Raw genomic sequence first — 27,336 nt, forward strand, 5'->3', positions numbered from 1 at the left:
TTAACGACTATAGATGTCGTCTTCCTCGAGTTCCATAACCCCCATCATCGCTAGAGCCAAGTGACTCTTCATGTCGCTCTTCGCTGACTGTACATCATGCAACTGAGGATAGCAACCAACACACCCATTCTCTAATAAAATTGACCTATTTTTAGTACAACGCTCGTCCCCTCGCAATATTGCGATGATCTTATTGATGCTCGGCCTCCCTGATTCTTCGTTATTGAGACAAGCAGCTGCAGCTCGAACCATTCGTGCCGCTTGGCTCGAACTGTAGGAACCACGCTTAAGGCAAGGGTCAAGCAACTCGTCTATGCTTCCTTCTCTTTGTAAGAGCGGCTTTGCCTGCGGAATTAATTTGGAGTATAGTTATATTTGGAGGCAACATGTTTTTTTTGGTAGGTAAGCTGCAGGTTTATTAAATAAAAAGAAAGATATTACATTCAAGTATGCTAAACACCGGCCCTATCTAGGGGTGTAAACGGATCGAATTCGGAGCGGATATGGCTAAAAGTTATTAGATAAGGGTTTGTGTCTATCTAAAATTTCTAGAAGCTTAAGTTCACAGAATATTGGGCTTAAAATTAAACGTTTATTTTGCATCCAATAATCGGTTTTGGACTCACAGTCGGCATGTCAAAATCTGGAACGAACGAGGCCTTAAAACTTGTCTTCTTTAATTTTTCTTTGCCTATTTATTAAATCAAATAGCAAAGTAGTCAGGGTAAACTTTGAAAATGTAGTTATTAAGATTTTATACAAATATTAAGATTTATAATTCGTTCTGAATTTTATAGAAGATAAATATGTGTAGGACGGACTTAAATTTAAGTAAAAAATCAAGGAGCTGGTTGGGATGGCCGAATGTAATTTTTTATTTTTGTCTCCCTTTGGAAGGTTAAAGAACATGCCCTTTCATACATTCCAAGCTTTGCTACACATTTTATTTCATGCACTCTTTTATTTCCCAATAGACATCACAAAACAAGATACATGAATAAGTACATACTATAGTAGTAGAAGTAGTTTGAATTTACTTATGCATTGACCTTAGACAATTCCCTTTCAACTGCTTTCTTGAGAAAACTACCCTCCTCCAAAACCATCTGAACAGGCAAGAAGCCCAATCCATTTGCCATTGCAAGCATCATCTGCTTAGTCTCTGCCCTGAACTCTTCCATGTCCACCACACCATTGCAGTCGTGATCGAATTGGAGGAACAGGGAATCATAGACGAGACTTGGATTTGAGTCCACCACGTCCACACCAAAGTGGGTCTCCAGAACTCTTAGACTCCTTAGCTCCTTCATCATCTCGACATATGAGAGGAGACCATCTTTGTCTGTGTCAAGACAAGCAAAGAGGTCACCAACTGAGCCATTGAAGGCTAGCTCATCTTCCACAAATTCGCGAATAGTGGTACCATCCAACACTTCCACACTCATCCTTTCCTTTCTATCTATCTAATTAGAGAACAAATTTAAACACTCAAAAGTCGAGATTTGATAAGAAGAGTTTGAAGGAGGAGAAGAAGATCTTGGTTTCAGGAAGTGTGTTGGCTTTGTATTTATATATGTTGGCTTTTGGCTTTTGCTGTGTTGAGTGTCGACATTGGCCTGTTGTTTTCTTTCCATGTATTTGACTTGAAAAGCAAACCGTTTTATTGGCACAAACCACGGGGAGGAAGAAGTCTCCTGGTTAATGTCCTTCGTAAAGCTACGTTGACCATAGACTTTGCTTTCAAAGACAGAGTGACAGACAGCCAAAACAATTCACTACGTTCAACATTTTATAAAGTCGGTTCAAATGTCTAACAACATGGGGTACAAAACAAAGGGCTCAAAATAAACCTGCACGATTTACCGAGAGGTTTCCTTCTTAAATTTACCTAGATCGAGAATTCAAAATTAATCTAGCATAGTCACGACTCACGAGAGGTCTAACTAAATTCCACTAGAAGTGTTAAAGTCTAATTAAAATATGCAAAATTTTAACTACATGAAGTTATACTTGATGGAAATTTCTGAAATTAACTAAAAAGGAAACATCAATTAAGTAAGGATGAAGGTCGATTGCTGGATTAAGCTCTTAGGTGTTGCCCTGACCTAAGTAGCCTAGGCTGAGTTCCATCCGTTGGATCACAAGTGGGCCAAACCCAAACCCAAACCCAATCTTATGTCTAATAGCTGAAACTGTGTTTTCATTACAAAACCTTATTTTTCTTGGTTGATCATGTTAAGATTTGTCAGATCAGACCGTTGGATTATCTTGGTGTAGATTAGTCAAGTGGGTTGATTGGGATTAGGCAAGTGGGTTGAATGGGAAAGCTAGCTAGATGTGGTAGATTAATTAAATTACCAATTAGGCCAATCTTAGTAGGTAGGAATTTTATATTTATCTCTTTCCATAGTTGTCTTGATTTATTTCTATATCTATCATGTAAGTGCTCTTTATAAGTACCATCAATTGTCTTTGTAATTTAATCCAAGATATTCAAGATTAGTGAAATCTTCTCTCCAAAATTTAACATGGTATCAGAGCGACCGTTCCTGTGCTGACCGCAACCTTAGAAGCACCGCTCTCTCCAGCGGACGGCTAGCCCGGCCGTCTGCTGGACCGCTACCGCTGCAATTCTAAACCCTATCTCTCTGCCTTCTTCATATGGCTTTTTCTTACTACCTCTTTCTTGCTTGTCCCCATCCTCCTCCCACTCCATCGGTGTTGTGGGCTTGTGGCTGTTACTTTTTACTGTGCACCTACGCCGAGCATGCTAGCCTTCCACTGATGCGAGGACGTTGCCCAGCCAAAAAAAAAAAAAAAAAAAACATGTGTTGTTTCCTATCTTCCCATTTTTTTTTGCAAAGGGGGTGATATTGGTTTCTTCTTTGATGAGGAAGGTTGTGATATTTTATTTTGGATGGGACAAGACACGGATGAAGCTCTCTAATCAATGAAAAATTGATGGGTTGGAGACCTTGAAGATACAAGGAAAGCAAGCTAAGTAATATTATTCAACAGCCACCATGTTGCCTTTGTCTTGTGTAGATGTACTCTTGTTTCCTTCTCTTGGGTTTGCAAAAGAGTGCCTATATCCAACTTTTATATCACCACACCTCTTGCTTCTGTTCTTTAAAAACAAATACATGCCAACATTAATATCAGCACCCCTTGGATTTGCATCATCTTCTTTTGATCCATAAATCCCTTCTTTTATCTATCTTGCCTCCTTTGTTGTTTTTTTTTCCTTTGGGTTCCTCTGACCTTTTATGTTTGCCAATAATTGTCGTCCTTAAGCCATTAGTTGTCGTTTGTCTCCATGTTTTTTTTCTTTCAAATCTTTCTTTTTGCAAACTATTTCAATTGAGGTGCTTTAGTCCATTGAGGTATATGGCTCGGACCCTTGGGGTACGTGCCTGAAATAGTAGCTACTCTAATCAGTTGAGGTGCTTCAGTCCATTGAGGTGTATTCTCGGACTCTTGGAGTGCGTGCTTGAGCGGGTTTCTTGCCCATAGAGGAATTTCGCCAATTTTGGCATTGGTACGGTCCATAGTGACCCATTTCATGTAGACTCGTCCATAGGGGCCTTGAGTCTCATCTAGTCCATTGTGGCTTCCTTTCGGCAACCGGCTTTGGTGTACATTTGAAAAGAAGCATCAATCAAGACCTTCTTCATCAGCTTGGTGTGCATTGCACCGCTAAGTGTGTTGGAGACATTTTATTGTAATCAATTTGGAAAATTTTATTGTAAGCAAACGTTTATTGATTTTCAATCAATATACGTTTGAAGGGGCGTGTTAAGATTTGTCAGATCAGACCGTTGGATTATCTTCGTGTAGATTAGGCAAGTGGGTTGAATGGGATTAGGGGAGGAGGTTGAATGGGAAAGCTAGCTAGATTAGGTAGCTTAATTAAATTAGCAATTAGGCCAATCTTAGTAGGTCGGAATTTTATATTTATCTCTTTCCATAGTTGTCTTGATTTATTTCTATGTCTATCATGTAAGTGCTCTTTATAAGCACCATCAATTGTCTTTGTAATTTAATCCAAGATATTCAAGATTAGTGAAATCTTCTCTCCAAAATTTAACAGATCACCCATGATTTTGTGCTAGAATGTATCAACTCAACTCAACTAAGCCTTTGTCCCAAACTAGTTGGGGTCGGCTAATGAATCCTTTGGAAAATTCTGATGAAGAAGGTGAAAGAATCTTCCCAGCTAGAATGTATGAAATATGAAAAAAATCGATCGCCATGACTTTGATTCTGGCCTGCTCGATGGTGTCAATGGGGTGGAGATTCGTACTATTCTCTAATATATTGGTGCAATCCTTCTTGGTATTTCATAAAGGTTCCTTGGTGGCTTGATGACAGAGAAGCAGGCGACCGAAGCTCCTGTGAACGGCAGCCGTAACTATAACGGTCCTAAGGTAGCAAAATTCCTTGTCGTGAGATCCAAAGCATTATGGCTTCCTTGTTATGGTTATCGTTGTTTTGGATGTAATTAGATCGATTTTACCCTATCAGATTTTTGTTCTTGTTCTAATTTGTTGCAATTTTCACACTGACGTGATTTCTCAAGGACACACACCAAAAATAGATTAAACTATTAGGTTTTACCCTCACCTAGGTGGCCTAAGCAAAGATCCATCAGTTGGATCGCAAGTGGGCCAAGTCCAATCTAATGTCTCATAGCTGTAAGTGTGATTTCATCACAAAAGCTTGTTTTTTTTCCCCCAATGTTATGTGCTAGAATGCATATAATGTGAAAAACGTTCACATAAACCCCCGAAATCTGTATCTTATTACTTTCCTTCTTCAAAAACGAGGAAAGAGAGTCATATCACCACAGTAATCCCAAGAGATCACCCAGTAGCCTTCTTTACTGTACAATCTTTTATGCATCTCACTACCTTTCTTCTCTTAGGCAACACAATAAATTTTTCAAGAGAGAAAAAAAGCAAATTATCGTGTGTTTAACGACTATAGATGTCGTCTTCCTCGAGTTCCATAACCCCCATCATCGCTAGAGCCAAGTGACTCTTCATGTCGCTCTTCGCTGACTGTACATCATGCAACTGAGGATAGCAACCAACACACCCATTCTCTAATAAAATTGACCTATTTTTAGTACAACGCTCGTCCCCTCGCAATATTGCGATGATCTTATTGATGCTCGGCCTCCCTGATTCTTCGTTATTGAGACAAGCAGCTGCAGCTCGAACCATTCGTGCCGCTTGGCTCGAACTGTAGGAACCACGCTTAAGGCAAGGGTCAAGCAACTCGTCTATGCTTCCTTCTCTTTGTAAGAGCGGCTTTGCCTGCGGAATTAATTTGGAGTATAGTTATATTAGGAGGCAACATGTTTTTTTTGGTAGGTAAGCTGCAGGTTTATTAAATAAAAAGAAAGATATTACATTCAAGTATGCTAAACACCGGCCCTATCTAGGGGTGTAAACGGATCGAATTCGGAGTGGATATGGCTAAAAGTTATTAGATAAGGGTTTGTGTCTATCTAAAATTTCTAGAAGCTTAAGTTCACAGAATATTGGGCTTAAAATTAAACGTTTATTTTGCATCCAATAATCGGTTTTGGACTCACAGTCGGCATGTCAAAATCTGGAACGAACGAGGCCTTAAAACTTGTCTTCTTTAATTTTTCTTTGCCTATTTATTAAATCAAATAGCAAAGTAGTCAGGGTAAACTTTGAAAATGTAGTTATTAAGATTTTATACAAATATTAAGATTTATAATTCGTTCTGAATTTTATAGAAGATAAATATGTGTAGGACGGACTTAAATTTAAGTAAAAAATCAAGGAGCTGGTTGGGATGGCCGAATGTAATTTTTTATTTTTGTCTCCCTTTGGAAGGTTAAAGAACATGCCCTTTCATACATTCCAAGCTTTGCTACACATTTTATTTCATGCACTCTTTTATTTCCCAATAGACATCACAAAACAAGATACATGAATAAGTACATACTATAGTAGTAGAAGTAGTTTGAATTTACTTATGCATTGACCTTAGACAATTCCCTTTCAACTGCTTTCTTGAGAAAACTACCCTCCTCCAAAACCATCTGAACAGGCAAGAAGCCCAATCCATTTGCCATTGCAAGCATCATCTGCTTAGTCTCTGCCCTGAACTCTTCCATGTCCACCACACCATTGCAGTCGTGATCGAATTGGAGGAACAGGGAATCATAGACGAGACTTGGATTTGAGTCCACCACGTCCACACCAAAGTGGGTCTCCAGAACTCTTAGACTCCTTAGCTCCTTCATCATCTCTACATATGAGAGGAGACCATCTTTGTCTGTGTCAAGACAAGCAAAGAGGTCACAAACTGAGCCATTGAAGGCTAGCTCATCTTCCACAAATTCGCGAATAGTGGTACCATCCAACACTTCCACACTCATCCTTTCCTTTCTATCTATCTAATTAGAGAACAAATTTAAACACTCAAAAGTCGAGATTTGATAAGAAGAGTTTGAAGGAGGAGAAAAAGATCTTGGTTTCAGGAAGTGTGTTGGCTTTGTATTTATATATGTTGGCTTTTGGCTTTTGCTGTGTTGAGTGTCGACATTGGCCTGTTGTTTTCTTTCCATGTATTTGACTTGAAAAGCAAACCGTTTTATTGGCACAAACCACGGGGAGGAAGAAGTCTCCTGGTTAATGTCCTTAGTAAAGCTACGTTGACCATAGACTTTGCTTTTAAAGACAGAGTGACAGACAGCCAAAACAATTCACTACGTTCAACATTTTATAAAGTCGGTTCAAATGTCTAACAACATGGGGTACAAAACAAAGGGCTTAAAATAAACCTGCACGATTTACCGAGAGGTTTCCTTCTTAAATTTACCTAGATCGAGAATTCAAAATTAATCTAGCATAGTCACGACTCACGAGAGGTCTAACTAAATTCCACTAGACGTGCTAAAGTCTAATTAAAATATGCAAAATTTTTAACTACATGAAGTTATACTTGATGGAAATTTCTGAAATTAACTAAAAAGGAAACATCAATTAAGTAAGGATGAAGGTCGATTGCTGGATTAAGCTCTTAGGTTTTGCCCTGACCTAAGTAGCCTAGGCTGAGATCCATCCGTTGGATCACAAGTGGGCCAAACCCAAACCCAATCTTATGTCTAATAGCCGAAATTGTGTTTTCATTACAAAACCTTATTTTTCTTGGTTGATCCCATGATTTTGTGCTAGAATGTATCAACTCAACTCAACTAAGCCTTTGTCCCAAACTAGTTGGGGTCGGCTAATGAATCCTTTAGAAAATTCTCATGAAGAAGGTGAAAGAATCCGCCCAGCTAGAAAAAAAATCGATCGCCATGACTTTGATTCTGGCATGCTCGATGGTGTATTGGGGTGGAGATTCGTACTATTCTCTAATATATTGGTGCAATCCTCCTAAGTATTTCATAAAGGTTCCTCGGTGGCTTGATGACAGAGAAGCTGGCAACCGAAGCTCTTGTGAACGGCGGCCGTAACTATAACGGTCTTAAGGTAGCAAAATTCCTTGTCGTGAGATCCAAAGCATTATGGCTTCCTTGTTATTATTATCGTTGTTTTGTATGTAATTAGATCGATTTTACTCTATCAGATTTTTGTTCTTGTTCTAATTTGTTGCAATTTTCACACTCACGTGATTTCTCAAGGACACACACCAAAAACAGATTAAACTATTAGGTTTTGCCCTCACCTAGGTGGCCTGTGGAAAGATCCATCTGTTGGATCACAAGTGGGCCAAGTCCAATCTAATGTCTCATAGCTGTAAGTGTGATTTCATCACAAAGCTTGTTTTTTTTTTTGTCCAATGTTGTGTGCTAGAATGCATATAATGTGAAAAACGTTCACATAAACCCCCGAAATCTGTATCTTATTACTTTCCTTCTTCAAAAACGAGGAAAAAGAGTCATATCACCACAATAATCCCAAGAGTGTTGACCTTTTATGTGAAAAAAAAGTCTTTTTGTAATTCAAACTTACAATTGGGTGTTTTTAGTCATTATATGTATGCTTTTGGGCTTCTCATTTAAATTACTTGGGCTTCCCTCCAAAAAGACTAAAGTCATGAGAAAACTTTAGTCCTAGATGGGAAGTGTGAGAGGATGAGAGTGACCATATATATACTTTCACTCTCTTAGCCTTGTGAATGAGCAAGAGGTCATGGGGATCCTACGCGCACGGATCGCCCACTTGGGTCCGGTGGGCTTTTGATCTTACCACATGCGCGCCGCCCGGCCGCGCGCGTGGACATAAGGCTTTTCTTTTTCTATTATTTATTTTTTTCCTTTTAACGGTCAAGAATTTATTTATTTTGTTTTAACTCTTTTTTACCGTTTGAGATTCCTTAATCGTGGTTTAGTTACCGTTTGAAAAAACGTCTCTCACGTACTAAAAGAGTGCGACGTTTCACACTAATGTGTCGATTACCTTTCTATAAAATCGGTTTTAGAGAAAACAGAAAGATATCCTTGACGGATTCTTCTTCTGCTTTTTCTCTTCTCTGGTTTTCTGCTCAAGGCTTTTGGCAAATATAAGCGAGTTCTTAGGCATCCGGGCTGCGTGAGTGCACACCCCTGGAGCGAGAGTTGTTGTATTCTGGAGGCATACGCCGAGACGGCCATCTGCACCGTTGATTCGTCATAGTGGGGGCGAGATTTGCCTTAAGGACAGCGAAGATTCTTCGTGCCTCAACTCGATAAGTGATCTAACGATTTCTCTAATTCTTTACAGATTATTATTGCAGAAAATAGTATTATTGATCTTTGTCTTCAAGTTGTGAGGTTAATTTGTTATAAGGTATTCTCCAATCCTAAATTACATATTTGCACATCAATTTTCTAACAAAGAGATCACTCAGTAGCCTTCTTTACTGTACAATCTTTTATGCATCTCACTACCTTTCTTCTCTTAGGCAACACAATAAATTTTTCAAGAGAGAAAAAAAGCAAATTATTGTGTGTTTAACGACTATAGATGTCGTCTTCCTCGAGTTCCATAACCCCCATCATCGCTAGAGCCAAGTGACTCTTCAGGTCGCTCTTCGCTGACTGTACATCATGCCACTGAGGATAGCAACCAACACACCCATTCTCTAAAATTGACCTATTTTTAGTACAACGCTCGTCCCCTCGCAATATTGCGATGATCTTATTGATGCTCGGCCTCCCTGATTCTTCGTTATTGAGACAAGCAGCTGCAGCTCGAACCATTCGTGCCGCTTGGCTCGAACTGTAGGAACCACGCTTAAGGCGAGGGTCAAGCAACTCCTCTATGCTTCCTTCTCTTTGTAAGAGCGGCTTTGCCTGCGGAATTTGGAGTATAGTTATATTATGAGGCAACATGTTTTTTTTTTTTGGTAGGTAAGCTGCGGGTTTATTAAATAAAAAGAAAGATACTACATTCAAGTATGCTAAACACCGACCCTATCCCAGAAACACAGTATGAAGCAACAAATTCACCCTATGTTAACAAGAAAATTCAAAATAAATTCTAGTTTGGAGGATGCTGTCACCCATTTTGCTAGCAGTCCTCTAATTGAAAAGACCCTCATTCCAAACAACAAGCTTATTTTTTAAACAGGTCCAGTGCAATAATCCTTCCCATTTCCGCGACTTAGTATTTTCTAAAGCAGGTTATTATCAGATAATTATTAAACAACCTTTCTCTAATTTTACAATAAGGTCCAGTGCAATAGGCTATGCTCTACATGGACTACCTATATATCATTTCCCATTTACAATAATACCCCCAAAAAGAAAAAGATTGAAGCTGCTAGGAAGATAACACTCACTAATTGTACTACTTTTTTCATTAAACATTAATAAATTATTTTTCCCAAAGACTTATGTAGGGTCGCTAATCAAAATTAGAGGGTAATTATGTGCAGAATTTGTGATGGGTTTAGCATCTCCTTCTAGAGAATTGAGACTATCTTCCCTGGAAATAGCAACCTTTCAAGATATTTGTCCCCCCACAACAACGTAACAAGCAAGGAAAGAAGTAATGTCCTTGTCTTTCTCGAAGTAAGAAAATGATACAAAAACACACCTCATTCAAGAATACATGACACTTTTTAAATGGCAATGAATGAAAACTAAATGCAATTTAATGACAAAAACCAGACATTTAACATATGCATTTATCTAAAAGTTATCCTTCTCTTGGAAGAAGTGTGACTTGGGAGAGGAGGACCACATTGATAATTAAATATGCACACCTAATAATAATAATAATAATACAAGCATGGGGAGCTGATATTGGGACCCACTTGCTATGTCTTTTATTTAAATTTTAAAATCTTTCAGTTGAATCCTTACTGACTTTCAGATTTTAGAGAGGGAAACAAAATCTCCACCCCCTTTTTCCAGCATTTCCATCACCTCCTTTTGTCTGTATTTTCTTAAAATGACCTCATTTGAACTACTCCTGTTTGTCTTTTCCTAAAAAAAATTGTTATTTCCAAAGAGAAGACAAACAAAAGCGTTGAAAATGGGAGAAAGAGGATGGAAATATCAATTCCCTTAGTCCTGTTTGGATTGCAGGAAAAATATTTCTCGAGGAAAATCTTTTGTTTGTTTGATGCCAAAATTTAGAAGAAATTGATAGCATTTAGAGATATCATTAAAAATTGGAAGGCCCTAAAAGTAAAAATGTAACTTAGGGTGGTTCAAATTACGTTTTTCCATTTGTAATCAAACAGTGTAAATGCATGAAATTTTGGAAAGTTTTTCTTTTCTAAATTTATCCAGAAAATTCCGAAATTCTCCTTATAGAGATAAACACACTGGTGGATCTCACTTTTGACACCAATGGGAAGGGAGTTCACCTGAATAAGTTCTCTGGTGGCCTACCATTATCTACACCATATGAAACAACCAATCACTCCAAAAGGTTAGGTTGTTAGAGTTGGTGTTATTCAATCATTTATACTCCAACATACCCATTTCCATACTGAACTATTTTTCGCTATCAGAGATTAGAGAGTATTTCATGTACAGATATAGTGTGAACGCATATGTGCTGCCAAACATAAATAACATCCATTCATGTACATTTTTTGTTGTTGAAAGTAGTTTTTTCTTGTCTATTTTCAGGATCGCATGATTGATATGATTTTTGGGTCATAGCCACGGTTTTAAGGATCCGATATATTTGCCAATATACAAGGATCGGAGAACTGGTGAATCTTGGGAATTGTTCCAACGAATAAGAAAATTATAAAATAAAGAGAGGAGTGCAATATCAAAACAGGGAGTCCATATATCACCTTCTATAATTTTAATATGATGGTAAAACTATGAGTAAAGAATACCTACCCACAAGATCAAGTTCTCCTCTGTCCGCGTTCTTTTTGTCTCGATCGGCTTCCGGCCGGTTATTAGCTCTAACAATACCACGCCAAAAGCATACACATCTGTTTTATCCGACACTTTCCCATGTTGAAAATATTCAGGAGCCAAATAACTGAAAATTAATATTTAAAAAAAAAATCACATCTCTGTTTAACCCAAATAAATAATTAAGCAATTCTGTTCTTTTGAGGGGTTTTGAGAGTTTACCCAAATGTCCCTTTCACAGTTTTGCAAAGGAAAGGGACTGAAGGTCCAGATGTCCATGTAGCCAAACCAAAATCACATAGCTGAAATTTACAAAACACCCAAATTATGATAAGAAACATTTTCACTGCATACCCAAAAACGATAGTGTATTGATATCAGTAATTTCATTAAATTAAACCGGCAACTCTTAAACTACCCTTTGACCTACCCATGACCCCTTAGAGTGGAATCAAGCCTTTGCCTAATTCTTATAAATTAATTACATCTCGCCAAAAGTAAATTGATTTTAAAAGAAATCTAGAACCCTTACTCACTTTCGGTGTTTTCTTCGAAGAGAGGAGTATGTTTGAAGGTTTAATATCTCTGTGAACGACGCATTTCTCCGTTCCATTGTGTAGATATGCTATTGCTTGAGCAACTCCAACCGCGACCTTATATCGAACAGACCATGAAAGTGATTTCTTCTTATCTACATCAAATATAGGAAATTAAGATCAATGGGCGCTTCAAATTAGCTTAATTTTGTATAATTGAATTACAGAGTGGAGGAAAAGTACCATGAAGAAGGTGCTCTAAGCTCCCTCCAGACACATACTTGTAGACCAAGAACAATCCCTCTTGATCCATGCAAAATCCCACAAGGGGAACGATGTTTCGATCACTGAGAGAGCTCGCAATCATCAATTCCCTGCAAAAAGCTTTGGTTGATTCCTTATCTTCGTTGTCCAATCGCTTAATCGCGACAACTCGACCGAACCGAAGTCTCCCTCTAAAGACGCAGCTGAGGGCACCTCTTCCTAATACCCTACCTGCTCCAAATACAAATTGCAATTGACATATAAACAGCAAGTTGGAACTGCAGATTTTATTTTATTTTTTTATAGGTAAGTTGGAGTTAGGCAGGACTCCTACCAGTATCAATATAAAAAAATGATATTAGATCCTTAGAGACTATATCTAAAAGAAAAAGGGAAAGAAGGGTCACAAGCAATTCAAATTCTTTGAACTAACCCTAGAGACAATAACTAGGAGAAAAGGAGAAAGGGGGGAAACAGTAGATTCCCAAATCATCCAATATTTGTCGTGGATGTAGTAGCTCAACAATCAATGAATATGTGCTGAGTTATGAAGCCATTGGAATTGCTGGAACTACCCAATGGAATATATTATATCGTGCCAAGGCAATAATTTGAAAAGACAACTGTTTCGATTAAAATTCAAAATTAGACGGATGCTAAAATATCTAATATTGAAATTCAGACTTCAAAACTGCCAATCAAAAAATAATAATAATGAAGAAAGGTGTGACTATACCTCGGGAGAAGTCCCTAGTAGCGGAGCGGATCTCAGCATAACTGAACCTAACCAACTCCCCAGAGACTAAAGAAATGCTCTTCTCCAATGATTCAATCCTTCTTATTTGAAGCTCTCGAGATCGTGACTCTGAAGCTCCTTCTCCCTTGTCCAGATTCACTAGAAGTACAGTAGCCGCCGATGAATTCAAGCTCAACGACTCGAGCTCGACCTGTAATTACCATTTTCTCATTAATAAGATTTAACGTGCCGCCCTGGGTCTTAGATAAATTCCAGGTTAAAAAAATTAGGTTTTGCTAGGGCACTAGTTAAGATGCACTGGAAACTTAATTTTTTTTGTCAAAACATGTGTAAAAGTCTCAAAACATGCGTAGAATGATTGCTAAATTAAGTTTCCAATGCACCTTAACAAAATCTAAAAAAAAATACTATTCGACCTGCGAACCGAAGCTGAAACGGAAGGATGAGTGTATTGATTGTGGATCGAGGGTCTCTGGGACCAATGAAACTTCCCCTCTGGGTTCTGCATCGGACTCCTCTAACAACCTCTCCGATGCATCCCCATCCTTAATTCGTTTTTCGCTTCTCCGTCGGCCTCCCGAAAAAATCATCAAACTCAGACCCCATCTCATCTTTCCGCTCAACTGTCTCCCCCTCACTTGTTCATCAATTAAAGAATCACCCACTTCTTTTCTTCCATTAATTTTGCTTTTTTCGCCATCATTACAGTCAATGCCAGTGATCCGGAAGCAACCCATTTGAGGAAGACCTCAGAACTTAAAAACCCAGAAGGTAAAAAAAGAAAAAAGAGGAGGAATATATTGAAGGAAGAAAAAGGGAAACCTGCAAACTAAGTGCTTTACTTGAAGGGGGGGACTTCGATAAAGAGAAGTGGAGGTGGGCTTTTAAATCTTTCCACTGTTCGGAATGAGAATGAGAAATTTATTTAAAAGAGGAGAGAAGATTCCAGTTGCCGGGGTAAAGAGGACAGAGAGAACGGCACGGGAGAATTTGCATAGAGAGAGAGAGAGAGAGGAGGAAAAGGGGCTTGTTTCTCTATCATTTTTATATAAGCAAAAGTAAAGAGTAGGGGCAAAGGCTAGAAAAGGACCAAGTTGGGTGACCCTCCTACGCCTTACATTGCCAACCACTTCAATTCTTCATCCCTTCAATGTTCATGTATTCATCCTATTTCCTTTTCTTTATTCTTTCTTTGATTCTACCTGTCCATTTTATGCTTTTGGCAATAATCTTCGGGTCTAGAATCTGGATTACCCAATTATTGTTTAAAAGGAGAAAATGGGGTATAGTCTACTGGATTACCAATTGAGGTGGTCTCTTTGGGCCCCTTATAATGATAGGTCACGATTATGAGATGATGAGCGCACACTAGTATTGTCAAGTGGATATCTTTGTTTCGTCCATTGGTGAGTCGGGGCCACCTGAATTGGGAGTCTTGTTATAAATTGCTAAAGCTATGCAACACCAAACTGGGTGTCTAATGAAAATGAGAGAACAATCCAAAGTAGCAACGACTGGAAATGATAGGACCCACCTTTGAAATGATGTCAATGCACCAATGTCATGGGCAGCCGACTAGGCATGGGTGTGACATGTGACCTATTTTTTTCACCAAGGAGAGCTAGTGGGGACCATCTAAATATTGTGACGGATGAACCACCGAACCAAAGCCCTAACAAGAAATGAGGTTTTACCCAGGGCACGCTGCAGTGAGATGGCCTGATCCATCCCCACATACATGGTACGATCTTGACCATCCATCATAGGTTAGTCATGGTCCAAAATCCACAACAAATTGGTCAAACTCTGACCCTCAGATGAATGGGCTTTTTTTAATCCATCAAACATGGACCCTTGACCTTTTTTTTTTTTCTTTCATGGATCAGTTATAGGCCACCAATCAGGCACCAAGCTAGAATGATCAATCGTGTTAGCCACGTGTGCGTGACGATTGGAGAGAGATCCATCTCAAGTTTTCTTGAAAATATATGAATGAATATGTTGCATGAAGAAGAAATTAAAAGAAAAAGAAAAAGAAAAGATCCATCCCAAGAGTTACGCATCAGGCTTGAATGAGAAAAGGAAGGTCTTAATATTCTCAGGCTAATTAGAATCTATTTCAAGGGATGACTTTCTTATGATCACCAAATGAAAATAGTAATCTAGTAACCTTTTGTTTTATGTTTTGCGTGTGGGGAAGGTAACATGCACCATGTGGGCTCATGCCATTAAGTGGACCCACTCCTCTCTCTCTCTCTCTCTCTCTCTCTCTCTCTCTCTCGTTTTGACTGTGCACATGATATGTCTCGTGAATTATTGGTGTATCAGCCATTACTTAATGCCATCCCACATGGGTTTCAGCCTTAAAACTTCATTCATTTCGAGATTAATGAGGTTCTCATTTTTGTTTTCTGGGTAGTTTGGGTATCTACCTTTATTAACAAAGGAAAAATTCAAATACCATAACAACACAGAGGAGGAATCCCCAATGTGAGAGAGGAGACAAGAAGGCCCTAAACAGAGCATACAACCGATAAAATTCAAATTCTCATTGATAATTTTACATGTTCTTCTTAGGATGAGTTGTGTGCCCAAAGAGAAATTCCTGGAGTGGACTTACTTAAAGAGGGAGCTGATATTCGCACTCCCTTGTTTTCATATTGACAGCCCTCTACTTAGCACTTCTGACTTCTCTGATTGGCAATAATACCAATTTCCTTCCATACCTCTCTCCCCGAAGCATTCTTTTTCTGTGAAAATTTCCATTTCAATTTGAGTTGGTGTGCACTTTAATTATCACCCATTTTTTAACTGATCGATAAGATGTTGGAAATGGGAGATCAATTTTCTTGGTTATGGTTGTCATATCCATGGTTTTAAATTTTCTTGGTTATATGGTTGTCGGATTTCGATGGAGACCAACACCGAAATCGCGATTACCTGAAAAGGTATTTTATTTCGGCCGAAATTTTGGAATTTCGAATTTCGGTTGAAATTTCTTTTCCCCCCGAAATTTCACCCAAAAAACATGTTTTTTTTTAATTATTTTAATATTTTGCCGAAATTTTATATCAAATAAAATACTATTTTTCTTGTTTCGCCAGATTTCGGTCGAAATTTCGTTTTTGGTGGGATCCAAAACCGGTATCGAAACCAAAATTTAAAACCTTGGTCATATCTTGTAGGGTCTTGCGTGTCATCCGACATTGGGTATCTATCAAGGAAGATATCCTATGTCATTTTCGCTTATAGAAAGAGAGAGAGAGAGGGGGGGAAAGATACTTTAGGTTAAGACAATTAGAGAACGTAAGGTTAAGACAATTAGAGAACGTAATTTTCTTTTTAATGGATTTGGCATCTTTATAAAAAGAAAAATAGAGAACGTAATAATGAAAAATGACTATTATTAACAAAATGATTTGCTATTTTGCTACCACATAGGAATGAAAGAAAACACCCACTTAAGCAACAGGAACAAACAACCTTATTAACACTTTTTTTTCTTGGAATGGGACCTTATTAACACCTTTCTACCTAATCCCTGTTCGTTTAAGATTATGACAAACGATTTTAAATGCCAAGTCTATTATTGGACTCAAAATTACATTTAAATTTGAGTCCAATAATCAGTGTAGCAGTCACAATCTTTTTTCATAATCTTAAACTTTCTCGTCTAGCCGTCGTCATCCCCTAAGCCATAAAGACGTGGAATTCATTGATTTTTTAATGATTTTAAAATAGGCTACACAACCCATGTTTTGATAATTGAGCGAACTCACCTTGTTTTACACGTTTTAAATGACTGCTGAAATTAAAAGCTTGTGGTATCTTTCTAAACTAAGTAACCTTTTAATTTTTCTCTTTTCCCACGATCCTTTCAACTATCGCAAACTGAAAGAGAACCATTTCTCTAACCAGTGACCTTGCGTTAGAGATTTTTCTTTTAGCTCAAAGAAGAAATCGATACCATATTTGGGCTTTCTCATGCAATGAAAATGCTGACGCCAGAACACCCAAATATGAAAGACAATTCCACACATCCAGGGCTTCTGTTACGTTTTTACCATTACAGCTTGTCTGAAAAGGATAAAAGTCCTCGTGTTACGTGCTTTGAGTTGGGTCCCACTTGGAGCGAGATATGGGAGATATGAGTAGTTGTAGTTAGCTTTACCATATCTCCCTCTTATATTTTCTGTTAAAAAAAAACGTATGCTGATGTGTTTCTTTGGCACGTTAAAGTCCAGTTGGGTTTGTGTTTAGGTGGCTTAGTTTCATTAGTCTATATCTCTAGGTTAGTTACTAGTGTTATCTATTCTCCTATTTTCAAGCATTATAATAGTTGGGCTCTCGTTCTGTGAGAGCAGCCATTATCATGATAATAAAGCAACGTAGAAATTTATTTTAGTTGTGTCTTGCGCGCAAATGAGGTAGTTGTGTCTTGCGCGCAAAGGAGGACAACCGTTCTCTCGAAGTGGGTCAAGAGGTCGATCTTCCCTCAAGGAAGATCAATCATGTTACGAACCGATCCGGGTTCGTAACACCTCGCCACCGTACACATGGCAAGGATTTGATCCATCTGGAACTCAATTTTGAGTCCAATGATTAGCTTTGGACCTAAATCAATTCTCAAGATCCAAAATGAACAGGTCCTAAGACAAAAGGTGTTGTATCTAGAGTTGGGTTTGTCTCAAAAAGTTCTATCATTGATCGTTTGCCCCAACGTGCAGTTGGCCATTGTCATTTAAACCAATTCTTTTTTTAGGAAGATATGAACGATAAAAACTCAACTCGGATACTATACATGAACCTCCATGCACCCCGAGCCTCTATCCCTACTTAACTCTCTTTCCACCCACGCCACCCCACCCCACCCCACGCATCCCATGCATATTCACCCATAATTATTCTTCTCCAAAGAGCGTTGTTCTCTTCACCCAACCTTTAAAGCCATCTGCCAAGGAAAGCATTACTCCTCGAGCAAATATAACCATCCCCAAGACCTCCATCCGACTTCTGGTCGGAAAACAACTTCCCACTTCAATCACACAAAAGTCACGCCAATTGAATGACAGCAATTATCCAAGCAATAGATGTTTCCCCATTATATGTGTAATGTTGACTATTTTAGAATCAGACATTGTAAGATACCTAAACAATCTGCCAAAAGCTCTAGAGCTAATGGAACGCATTAGGCTAGGCCCTTTAAACCTGGCTGGGTCCCCCTAGTCCCATACCTAGGCAGGCCCGACCATAACATTCCACCTCACTCTCGCAACTGTCGTCCTTAGAGGCCCCTTTGGCAGCTGTCACTCTAGTTTTTTTCCAAGCAGCTCTTTCCACAGATCGCCCTTACCAAATGTTAGGTACATAACCAATACGCTAAAAGCTCTAAAACTGATGGAATGTGTTAAACTAGGCCCTTTAAACATGTCCCATACCATGCTGGGTCCCACCTAGTCCCATACCTAGGCAGGCCCCTGCCTAGGACCGTAACAAACACCAATGCACAATGCACATGGAGATACCGGGAACAAACTGAAAGAAATTTATATATTCATGAATGACATTTAAAACACCCTGGAGGGAAACTTGTTATTTTCTCCTTATACTAAAGATAGCCAGATCTGAGGGTCATGTGTGAGGATTCAAGTGAATGGGCTAGTGTTGATGCCACTGGGATGAAAGATGTTGTCCAAGGGCTTTAACATACCAAGTCTTATGAATAAATACAACTGAATAGACTGATGCTTCTATTGGAAACAAAGTAATAAGATTATTTACATTAATAACAGAAAACGGTCACCCACGCAAAACCCTTTTGCTAGGGGATAATAAGCCCATGGATACATCAATAGCCAGCAACTCCATCAAACACTAGCTTCCATATTGTTGCAATGGCCATTTTCCTGGAGTAAGCTTACAAGATCCTGATGGAATCAATTTACAGATATCTGATGCATTGAATACATATCCAAGATGTAATTAAGATACGCAATTATCGCATCCCTCCACACAGAAAGGGAGGTGACGGTCTACTACCATAAGGACTCAAAATCTTTCCCCAAACTTCGTGAAGGAAAACAGATTAGTATTCTCCTTTGTACTTGTTTGCATAATTTGACGAGTAGTAGAACGCTTCCTTGTATGTTGGTTCTGAGCATTGTCGTCCTTGAAAAGTGGAATGGCTTTCATATTTAGAACCCGATGATCTTCCAGCATCGGTGGTGCAATGACCGCATTGGCCAACAGAGTGTCATCTTTTCTTGATGGTTGTGGGCAAGTGTCGGTGTTAGTGTTATCTGTAGACAATCTTTTTCAGCCAGCAAATGAACTAGGTGGGTGAAATTGACCCCTCAACAAAATAGTCCTGGCATTGTATCCAGTTGCAAATTGACATTAGGAGCAAATAATATAAAATGTCTATCAAAGATACTATCAATCCGTAGAACTCAAAGCATTTTTCTGTTCAAGGTTCAAAGACGAAGCATCTAAGCCAAGTATGGTTAATCCTTAAAAAAAAAAAAAAAAAAAAACAAGGGCAGTAGTAAAAATTGGGATATGTGGAACTGCTGTACTTGGTAGGAGGAAACTGAATCCACATACAAAGGATGATACTGAGGTAGCTTTTGGTTATTTGCTAGGATAAGTTGTGCATTTGATTTTATAAGAGATTTCAGTGACAACTCAAATTTCAGAATAGCTGAGAGGTAGAAGCTTCATGGAGCTTTTGTCAGTTCTACGGCTTGCTACCATTTTTCGATCACTACTGAAGGTAATGATAATGACCAAAGAACTTATCAGCTTTAAGTCATTTGTTTTCTTTTACTATTTCTTTTCACTTCCATATAAATGATCTTTCTGATGGAACTATTCATGGACCTTCAAGAGTTCTATGGCTTGCTGGCATTCTTGGATCACTATTGAATCTAAAAATGGACCTGATCAGGTTTATTTTTCTTTTACCTTTTTTGAGAAAGGATAACAATTTATTCAGAAACAGAAAACTTGCTACAAATAGGGCAGAGATTGCCCCTCCACAAGAAGGGTTGGCTGCATGAACATAAGTACAAAGATTGTCCAATGCAATGTTAACTGCATTCTGAGAATCACCTTCAACCAGCAGGTACCCATCAAACCTGAAGCTGAAGATCCTCAGCCCCATCAATAAGCTCTCGCTTCCGCTTCCCACAATGTTTCTCAATTGCTGTCTCACAATACAAAACCCCAAATAACATCCATCAAAATTTAGTTTAATAGAACCGATTGTAGGGGGAACCCATGTAACAGTCCTCTTCTTTCTTGTACACCTATCAGATAAAACCTTACATTTCCTGCAAAGATCAGATATGGAGAAACCCCAAAACTCCTCTCCCTAGGGGCCAGCTCATAAATAGATATTTGATCTCCTAAATCAGCCTCCCTAGGGACCTTCTAGCACCCTCAAACACTCACATTTCTTTCACACCACAGTCTAGAGACAAGGGTAAATCTTCCTCTTTGCACCCATAACCCTGGCAAGTACTGCCACTCTCTACTTAGAGTGGTTAGTGGTTAAAACCATTGGTGCGTGCTATGCAAGAAGGAAGAATCTTTGGATCACTTGATGGTCAATTGCCTTTTTCTGTCATCTACTGTGGAAGATTACTATCAAATGTTTCGGCCTTTCTTGGATACTCCAAAATCCAAAGATCTATCAAGAACATCACACTGCATTGGAGCATTGGGTCATTTGGTGAATGCGGGTACCTTTTGCATTGATTTGACACGTGGAAGGTTACTATAAAATGTTTTGGCCTCTTGAGGCTAGTACCTTTTGCAATGATTTGACACATATGGAAAGAGGAACAACCACATATTCAAATATCAAAAGAGAAGGTGTGGAAGAATATTGCTAGATATCAAAATGGATATCATTTCTTGGGGAAGAAATGACTAGTTTACCTCTAACTATAGCATGGGAGAAATCCTTGGAAATTGGAGAGCGATAATGGTTGAAAAAGGAATGGAGTTTAAAGATTGCCAAGGTGGTGTCCTCCTCCAATTGGATGGGTAAAATTCAATTTTGATGGAAGCTCAAAAGGCAATCCTGGACATGTGGGCATTGGTGGCATCTTCCATGAATCTAGTGGACAAGCGATCCTATCCTTTTCAGGTCCGTCCAGAGTGTGACACTAACGAGGCAGAAGCAAGAGCTCTTCTGTGGGGTTTGAGATGCTATGCAAAGTTTATGACCGGTACATTAATAAACGAAGGTGATTTAGCAAATGTTATAGCATGAGCCAGAAACAAAGCACGCAGACCATGGAAGTTAGAAGACATCATTTCAGTAACTCGGAATCTTGTTTTCAAAATTGGACCGAACTTCCATAATATGAAGAGATCAGCAAATGAACATACTGTTAAGTTGGCAAAAGGAGTGTAAAAGGAAAGGGTGTAGATTGTTAATTCAGGACTTGGGTTTATGAGAGAGGTGAATTAAGGGCTAGGAGGCTGAGTGGTTTCTATGGGGGGTTTCTGTTTTGAGGGTTCTAGTGTAAATATTGTGCGGGGCGTCTTGTCCCTATCTTGTTTTCTGTTTTGTTTTTCTTAATAAAATTGTTACCTTTCAAAAAAAGAAAGAGTGGTTAAAACCAACTATAGAACTATTGCTAACATTGATTTCAACCCACGCCAACTCAAACCATGTTAGAATCATCTTTAAATTTGCCATATGATCTTCCAAATTCTTGAGGCATGGAGTATCATCAACTAATTGGAGCAGAGTGATTGAAACTCCTGGAGGTCCTCAACCGAGAAGAACCCCTCTAATAAGCCCCCTCTCTTCTACAACTCCCACTAGTTCGCTGAAAGCTTCTCCCACAACAGCAAAAGAAATGGGATAGTAGGTCACCTTTCCTAAGGTCAATGGAAACTCAAGATAAAACCATGGCTTACCTTTAGCAAGAAAAGGAGAACAACGAATGAGAAATACTTTTTGTTATCCAACCCCTCCATCTTTTACCAAAGCCCATTCTTACCAACATGTACGAGAGAAATCTTCAATCCACATGATCATAAGCCCTTTTCATATCTCTTTTTCACAAAATCCCACTCTCTTCCCTAGTCTTCTGCAAATCACGACATTCGTTGGCAAGAAACATCCCCAACAATGCCTTATTCCATATCTTTTTTTTTTGTCTATTTCTTTTCATTTATAATAAGTTAATCATCTTATCTGGCACTTTTGATAGTTCTATGGCGTGTTTTGAGTCACTATTGAAGCTAATGATTATAAGCAAGGATGGAACTTAGCAATTCTACATAGTACATTTTCAATTATTTGTTTCTCTTTCTTTTCATTTTTATTGAAACATCTTTTCCTCTTTTTTTTTTGAAACTTAACAAATTTTATTCCATAGAAAGAATACAAGAGGGACGAGAAGTCCCAACAAAACCAAGACAGACAACCCAAACATGGGTTACATGGTTCAAGTTACAATAGGTTCACTAAGAGGTCCGAAGTAGATACCACCACTGAAAGTAAAGATACACCCTCATTTGCTAAAATATCTGCATCTGAATTCGCCGATCTTCACCTATGAACAATTTGCGGATGAACAATGGACACCAAATCACGGATTTCATTCAGGATATTGTGCAATCGCCAAGGACCACCTGATTTTTTTTTGAAAAAATCACAAGATTTTATTAACAATCTGATTGATTAGAAGCCCAAGCAACTACATTTGAACAGTCACCTTCTACTATCAGGGGGCCTATGTTATGTGCCACATACCATTTGAGACCGAAAAGAAGCGCCCTTGCCTCCGCTTCATTTGCATCACAAATACCCGCCGACCCTGAATAAGACATAATAACGCGGCTATCAGAATCACGGATGATGCCCCCAAAACTAGCAACACCGGGATTACCTTTCGAACTTCCATCAAAGTTCAGCTTAAAATAACCTCCCGGGGTTGTATTCCATTTGGGCTTGATCGACACCCGATTCCTCTTTGCTGTCAGGATCACCTTCCAACGCCTTAGTGCAATTCCAGCAGGATAAGGTAGCAACCCCTTACCACGCGACCATGCTAAAATGGCGATCTTTATATCGAGAACTACAAGATTCCATGATCGTTTTGAATCGGTAAAAACCCTACTATTTCGTTCCCTCCAGATGTGCCATAGGATAGCGTAAGGAAGGGCCATCCAGGGCCCCTGACCAAGGCACCCATGAAAGGCTCCACTCCAGAATTTAATCTCCTTCGAGATGCTCCTCCGAGTAACCCAAGACATACCGAAAAATCTGAGTAATGCCAACCAAACCAAGGAGGAATATTTGCAATGTAGGAAGAGATGATCTATCTTTTCCATTGGTACTACAATCCCATTTTGACAACTGCTGACTGCTGAAAGGGCAAGAAAAAGAAATGCAAGAAATGCCTGTCCCAAGGGGAAAAAAAGCACTTCAGATATATCAATGAGTGTTTTTTAGGGAAACTGATCAGGTACAGAATTAGAGAAACATAGGAGGTTTAACAAATGAAAGAATAAGGGAACAACATACAGATACAGAACCACAATAATTAACCAACGATAAAGATTTCTATGTAAATGGCTAAAGGACAAGTTTCACATGTTGTGCCACTTATTGGCAACGAATTTGTGAACCAGACTAGCAGTCAAATTTGCCGGATGCATATTCCTTATGAAGTAGATTGTAAGAAAGTAAAAACAATATGCCATAAAAGCAAGCCAGCTGTTCACAAAAGTCAGAATTTAACTAAACCTGATAGTTTATGATCTGTTCCTACTCTGCAAAAGCCAGCCCTCTCACCAATAATCTCCACAAGAACAAAATCCGTCCTTGAAGTGATGAAAACGATTAGCATCCCTAACAACTATCTCCCTTTCAACAATCTTTGATATAAGTTTTGTTGCCGAATGACAATTTATGCATGCACGGAGGTTCTTCGTAATCCTAAGGGTTGTCCTAGGAGCCGTGCTTATCAACCCAAAAGAAATTGCGAGCCTCTCACTATGATTACACAGGCTCTCCTCTTTCTCTTCAATGTTCAAGTCATGCAAGACAGAGCCTGTATTAGGAACAAATCCAGCCTCTAACAACTTTCTCTCCAACTTCTCAAGCATTTCAAATATTTCTTTAGATCTTGGGTGTGATTTATCACCTACACGGAAAGCCTGGAGCTTTCCATTTATCTCAATCAAACTGTACCCTAGTGCCTTTGTCAACCCCCTCTCTTTCATCAACACCCGGACCTTCGCAACATCATTCCACATTCCAGCTGAAGCATAAAGATTTGAGAGCTGTACATAATGCCCAGCATTTAATGGGTCTAAAGCAAAAACACGCTCCGCAGCATATTCACCTAAACTCACATTGCCATAAATCTTACACGCACTCAACAGTGCTCCCCACACAGTTACAGCCGGTTCCATTGGCATCTTTACCACAAACTCATAAGCCTCATCCAAATAGCCTGCACGACCGAGAAGATCAACCACACAAGCGTAATGTTGGTGACGGGGCTCAATTCCATGGTCCCACATGCTATGGAAGTATTTCCACCCCTCATCTATAAGCCCAGAGTGATTGCATGCTGAAAGAAGGCCAATAAAGGTGACATCATTCGGTTCCACCCCAGCACGCACCATGTCATGAAAAAGATTGATAGCTTCATGGCCATGACCATGCAATCCATAACCGACAATCATAGCACTCCATACCACAACATCTTTGTTGGGTATGCGATCAAACAATATACGCGCACTGATTACACTTCCACATTTAGCATACATGTCAATAAGAGCTGTGTTGACAAAAATATCATATCGAAATTCACTCCTACTGATATAATCTTCCATCCATCTCCCTAATTCTAGGCAGCCTACGTGAGCAGAAGCTAAGATCACCGAACGTACAGTAACCGAATCAGGTCTAGCACTTGTAGAAATCATTTTACGGAAGAGTTCCACAGCCTCATTAGCATAACCATTCTTGGCATACCCAGAAATCATTGCGTTCCACAGAATAACACTCGGCATTGACATCTGGTCAAACAATGACTTTGCAACCTCCACTTCCCCACATTTTGCGTACATTGCTGTAAGAGCAATCAGCAAATCTTGTTCCAATTCAAACCCGCTTTTAACCACGCAACCATGGATTGACTTCCCCTGTGCTAAATCCTCCACATCAGTGTATGCTTTGATAACACTGACAAGTGCGATACAGTCCGGTTTCACATCGGACAACACTCGCATTTGGCCAAAAATTTTCAAAGCTTCCAAAGGATGACCATTCTGTGCATAGCCCGAAATTATCGAAGTCCAGGAAACAACGGTCCTATTTTGTAAGACATTGAACAGCAAAAGGGCAGGGCCAATGGCACCACATTTGGAGTACATGGCAATAAGACCATTCTGTACGAAAATATCTGATTCAAACCCATGTCTGAAAATCTGAGCATGAACTCGGCGACCCATTTCAAGTGCCAACAGGCCACTGCAGGCTTTGAGCACATAAGGGAGTGTGAACCCATCAGGGTTGACACCTTCTAGATGCATCCTGCAATACAATTCGAGAGCAACGTTGAACAAGTCATGTCGAGAATACCCTCTGATGATTGCATTCCAAAGGAAGATGTTTGGATGGGGAATTTCATCAAACATTTGACGTGCGTAACGTATTTGGCCGATGTTCGAACTTACATGTACGAATTTGGTTACTAAGAAATTGCTGCCTTGTAATCCAGATTTGATGAATTGGGAATGGATTTGAGTGAGGTGTGTGAGGTGGGTGCAATCATCCAATAGAGAAGTATAGAAGAAGTCGAGATCAAAGGCATTTTGTTCGTCATTATCATGGTAGTAATCGACTAACAGAGGTGATGATGAAAAATGATGAAGGGATTCGAATTTGGATGCGGGAAATTCAAATTGGATTGTTGTTGGAAGAAGCAACGGTAATGATTTAAAGGCAGTTAAATGGAAGGGGAAAAAACGGTGGGAGAATCTGCGGACCACCAGACTCCAACCCATGTCACATGTTCGCGGATTGAACAGAGAGGAACAAAAAATAAAAAATTGATTCTTTCAATTCAAGAGACACCCTTATCATTTCAGAAGGGAGCCATCTCAAACAATAGCGGGTCCCACATGCAATACATGAGATGATGAGAACGTCCATTCCCACCAAATGTGAGCCATGTTTTTTTTTTTTTTTTGCTTCAGACAAACCACGATTGCAAAACCCAAGCTTCTGTGCAAAGATGGGTTTTTGTTTTTTTGTTTTTTTTCTTTTTGCTTCAGACAAACCACGATTGCAAAACCCAAGCTTCAGACAAACCACGATTGCAAAACCCAAGCTTCTGTGCAAAAACGAAGATGGGTGATGGGTTTTGGGTTTTCTTTTCTTTTCTTTTTGCTTCAGACAAACCACGATTGCAAAACCCAACCTTCAGACAAACCACGATGCGCGACTATGGGTTTTGGGTTTTTTTTTTTTCTTTTTGCTTCAGACAAACCAAGCTTCTGTGCAAACCACGCGCGCCTATTGCAAAATCCAAGCTTCTATGCAAAAACGAAAATGGGAGATGGGTTTTGGGATTTTTTTTTTGTTTTTCAGACAAACCACGCGCAACTATTGCGAATTCCACACTCTACCGCACCATTGCTGCGTACGCTCGACCGTCTAATCTTTTTCCATACATATATATATATATATATATGAGAAAACTGTTTATGCGCTTAAGCGTTCGAAAAAATGGTGCGCTGAAGCGTGCGTTTCAAAGTGCGTTCTGTTTGTCGTAATAAAATCGAGGGTTTTTCTAAAACCATAACGCTCTCTCTCTCTCTCTCTGTATCTCTTTCTTCTCTCTCATTTTTTAAAGAAAACCCAACTTCTCTCTCTCTCTCTCTCTCTCTCTCTCTGTATCTCTTTCTTGAGAATATGGTGCGATGAAGGTTTCGTTCCAACTAGTTGTTTGCGAAGAAGGTGCGATGAAGGTTTAAAGAAAACCCAACTAGCTGTTTGTGAAGAAAAACCCAAATGGCAAATGGCAGATTTCAAATAGAAAAACCCAAATGGCTGATTTCAAACCCTCGTTTTTGTTTAAGCTTGAAGAAACCCAAACAGTTGCAGATGCCCTCTTTTTTTTAAAAGCCCAACTTCTCTCTCTCTCTCTCTCTCTCTCTCTCTCTCTCTCTCTCTCTCTCTCTCTCTCTCTCTCTCTTGAGAATATGGTGCGATGAAGGTTTCGTTCAAACTAGCTGTTTGCGATGAAGGTTTAAAGAAAACCCAACTAGCTGTTTGCGAAGAAAAACCCAAATGGCAAATGGCAGATTTCAAATAGAAAAACCCAAATGGCTGATTTCAAACCCTCGTTTTTGTTTAAGCTTGAAGAAACCCAAACAGTTGC

At 39.2% G+C, this 27,336-nt stretch overlaps 4 protein-coding genes across 4 annotated transcripts; all 4 read right to left on the bottom strand.

Moving 5' to 3' along the window:
* Nucleotides 1-635, bottom strand: LOC143876398 (protein kinase STUNTED-like). Its single transcript, XM_077378100.1, has 2 exons — nucleotides 627-635; nucleotides 1-345 (listed from the first exon to the last, which is right to left on the bottom strand). Exons 1-2 carry the CDS (start codon nucleotides 633-635, stop codon nucleotides 1-3), a joined length of 354 nt encoding a protein of 117 aa, XP_077234215.1.
* Nucleotides 636-842: 207 nt separating this feature from the next.
* LOC143876739 (uncharacterized) lies at nucleotides 843-1,519 on the bottom strand. The gene has a single exon (XM_077378435.1). It carries the CDS (start codon nucleotides 1,443-1,445, stop codon nucleotides 1,038-1,040), a length of 408 nt encoding a protein of 135 aa, XP_077234550.1. The 5' UTR covers nucleotides 1,446-1,519; the 3' UTR covers nucleotides 843-1,037.
* A 7,334-nt stretch (nucleotides 1,520-8,853) lies between these two features.
* On the bottom strand, nucleotides 8,854-14,067 carry LOC143877748 (putative serine/threonine-protein kinase PBL21). The gene is made up of 7 exons (XM_077379967.1): nucleotides 13,330-14,067; nucleotides 12,893-13,103; nucleotides 12,136-12,387; nucleotides 11,893-12,047; nucleotides 11,579-11,658; nucleotides 11,336-11,483; nucleotides 8,854-9,322 (listed from the first exon to the last, which is right to left on the bottom strand). The coding sequence occupies exons 1-7, from the start codon at nucleotides 13,648-13,650 to the stop codon at nucleotides 8,981-8,983; spliced, it is 1,509 nt and encodes a 502-aa protein (XP_077236082.1). The 5' UTR covers nucleotides 13,651-14,067; the 3' UTR covers nucleotides 8,854-8,980.
* A 4,532-nt stretch (nucleotides 14,068-18,599) lies between these two features.
* On the bottom strand, nucleotides 18,600-26,606 carry LOC143877749 (pentatricopeptide repeat-containing protein At3g12770-like). Its single transcript, XM_077379968.1, has 2 exons — nucleotides 23,685-26,606; nucleotides 18,600-19,280 (listed from the first exon to the last, which is right to left on the bottom strand). The coding sequence occupies exon 1, from the start codon at nucleotides 25,955-25,957 to the stop codon at nucleotides 23,729-23,731; it is 2,229 nt and encodes a 742-aa protein (XP_077236083.1). The 5' UTR covers nucleotides 25,958-26,606; the 3' UTR covers nucleotides 18,600-19,280; nucleotides 23,685-23,728.
* Nucleotides 26,607-27,336: the final 730 nt, after the last annotated feature.

This window comes from Tasmannia lanceolata, unplaced genomic scaffold (assembly GCF_043159265.1).
Source record: "Tasmannia lanceolata isolate RefF3 unplaced genomic scaffold, GAP_Taslan_0.1 ptg000005l, whole genome shotgun sequence".
NCBI classification, from domain to species: Eukaryota; Viridiplantae; Streptophyta; class Magnoliopsida; order Canellales; family Winteraceae; genus Tasmannia; species Tasmannia lanceolata.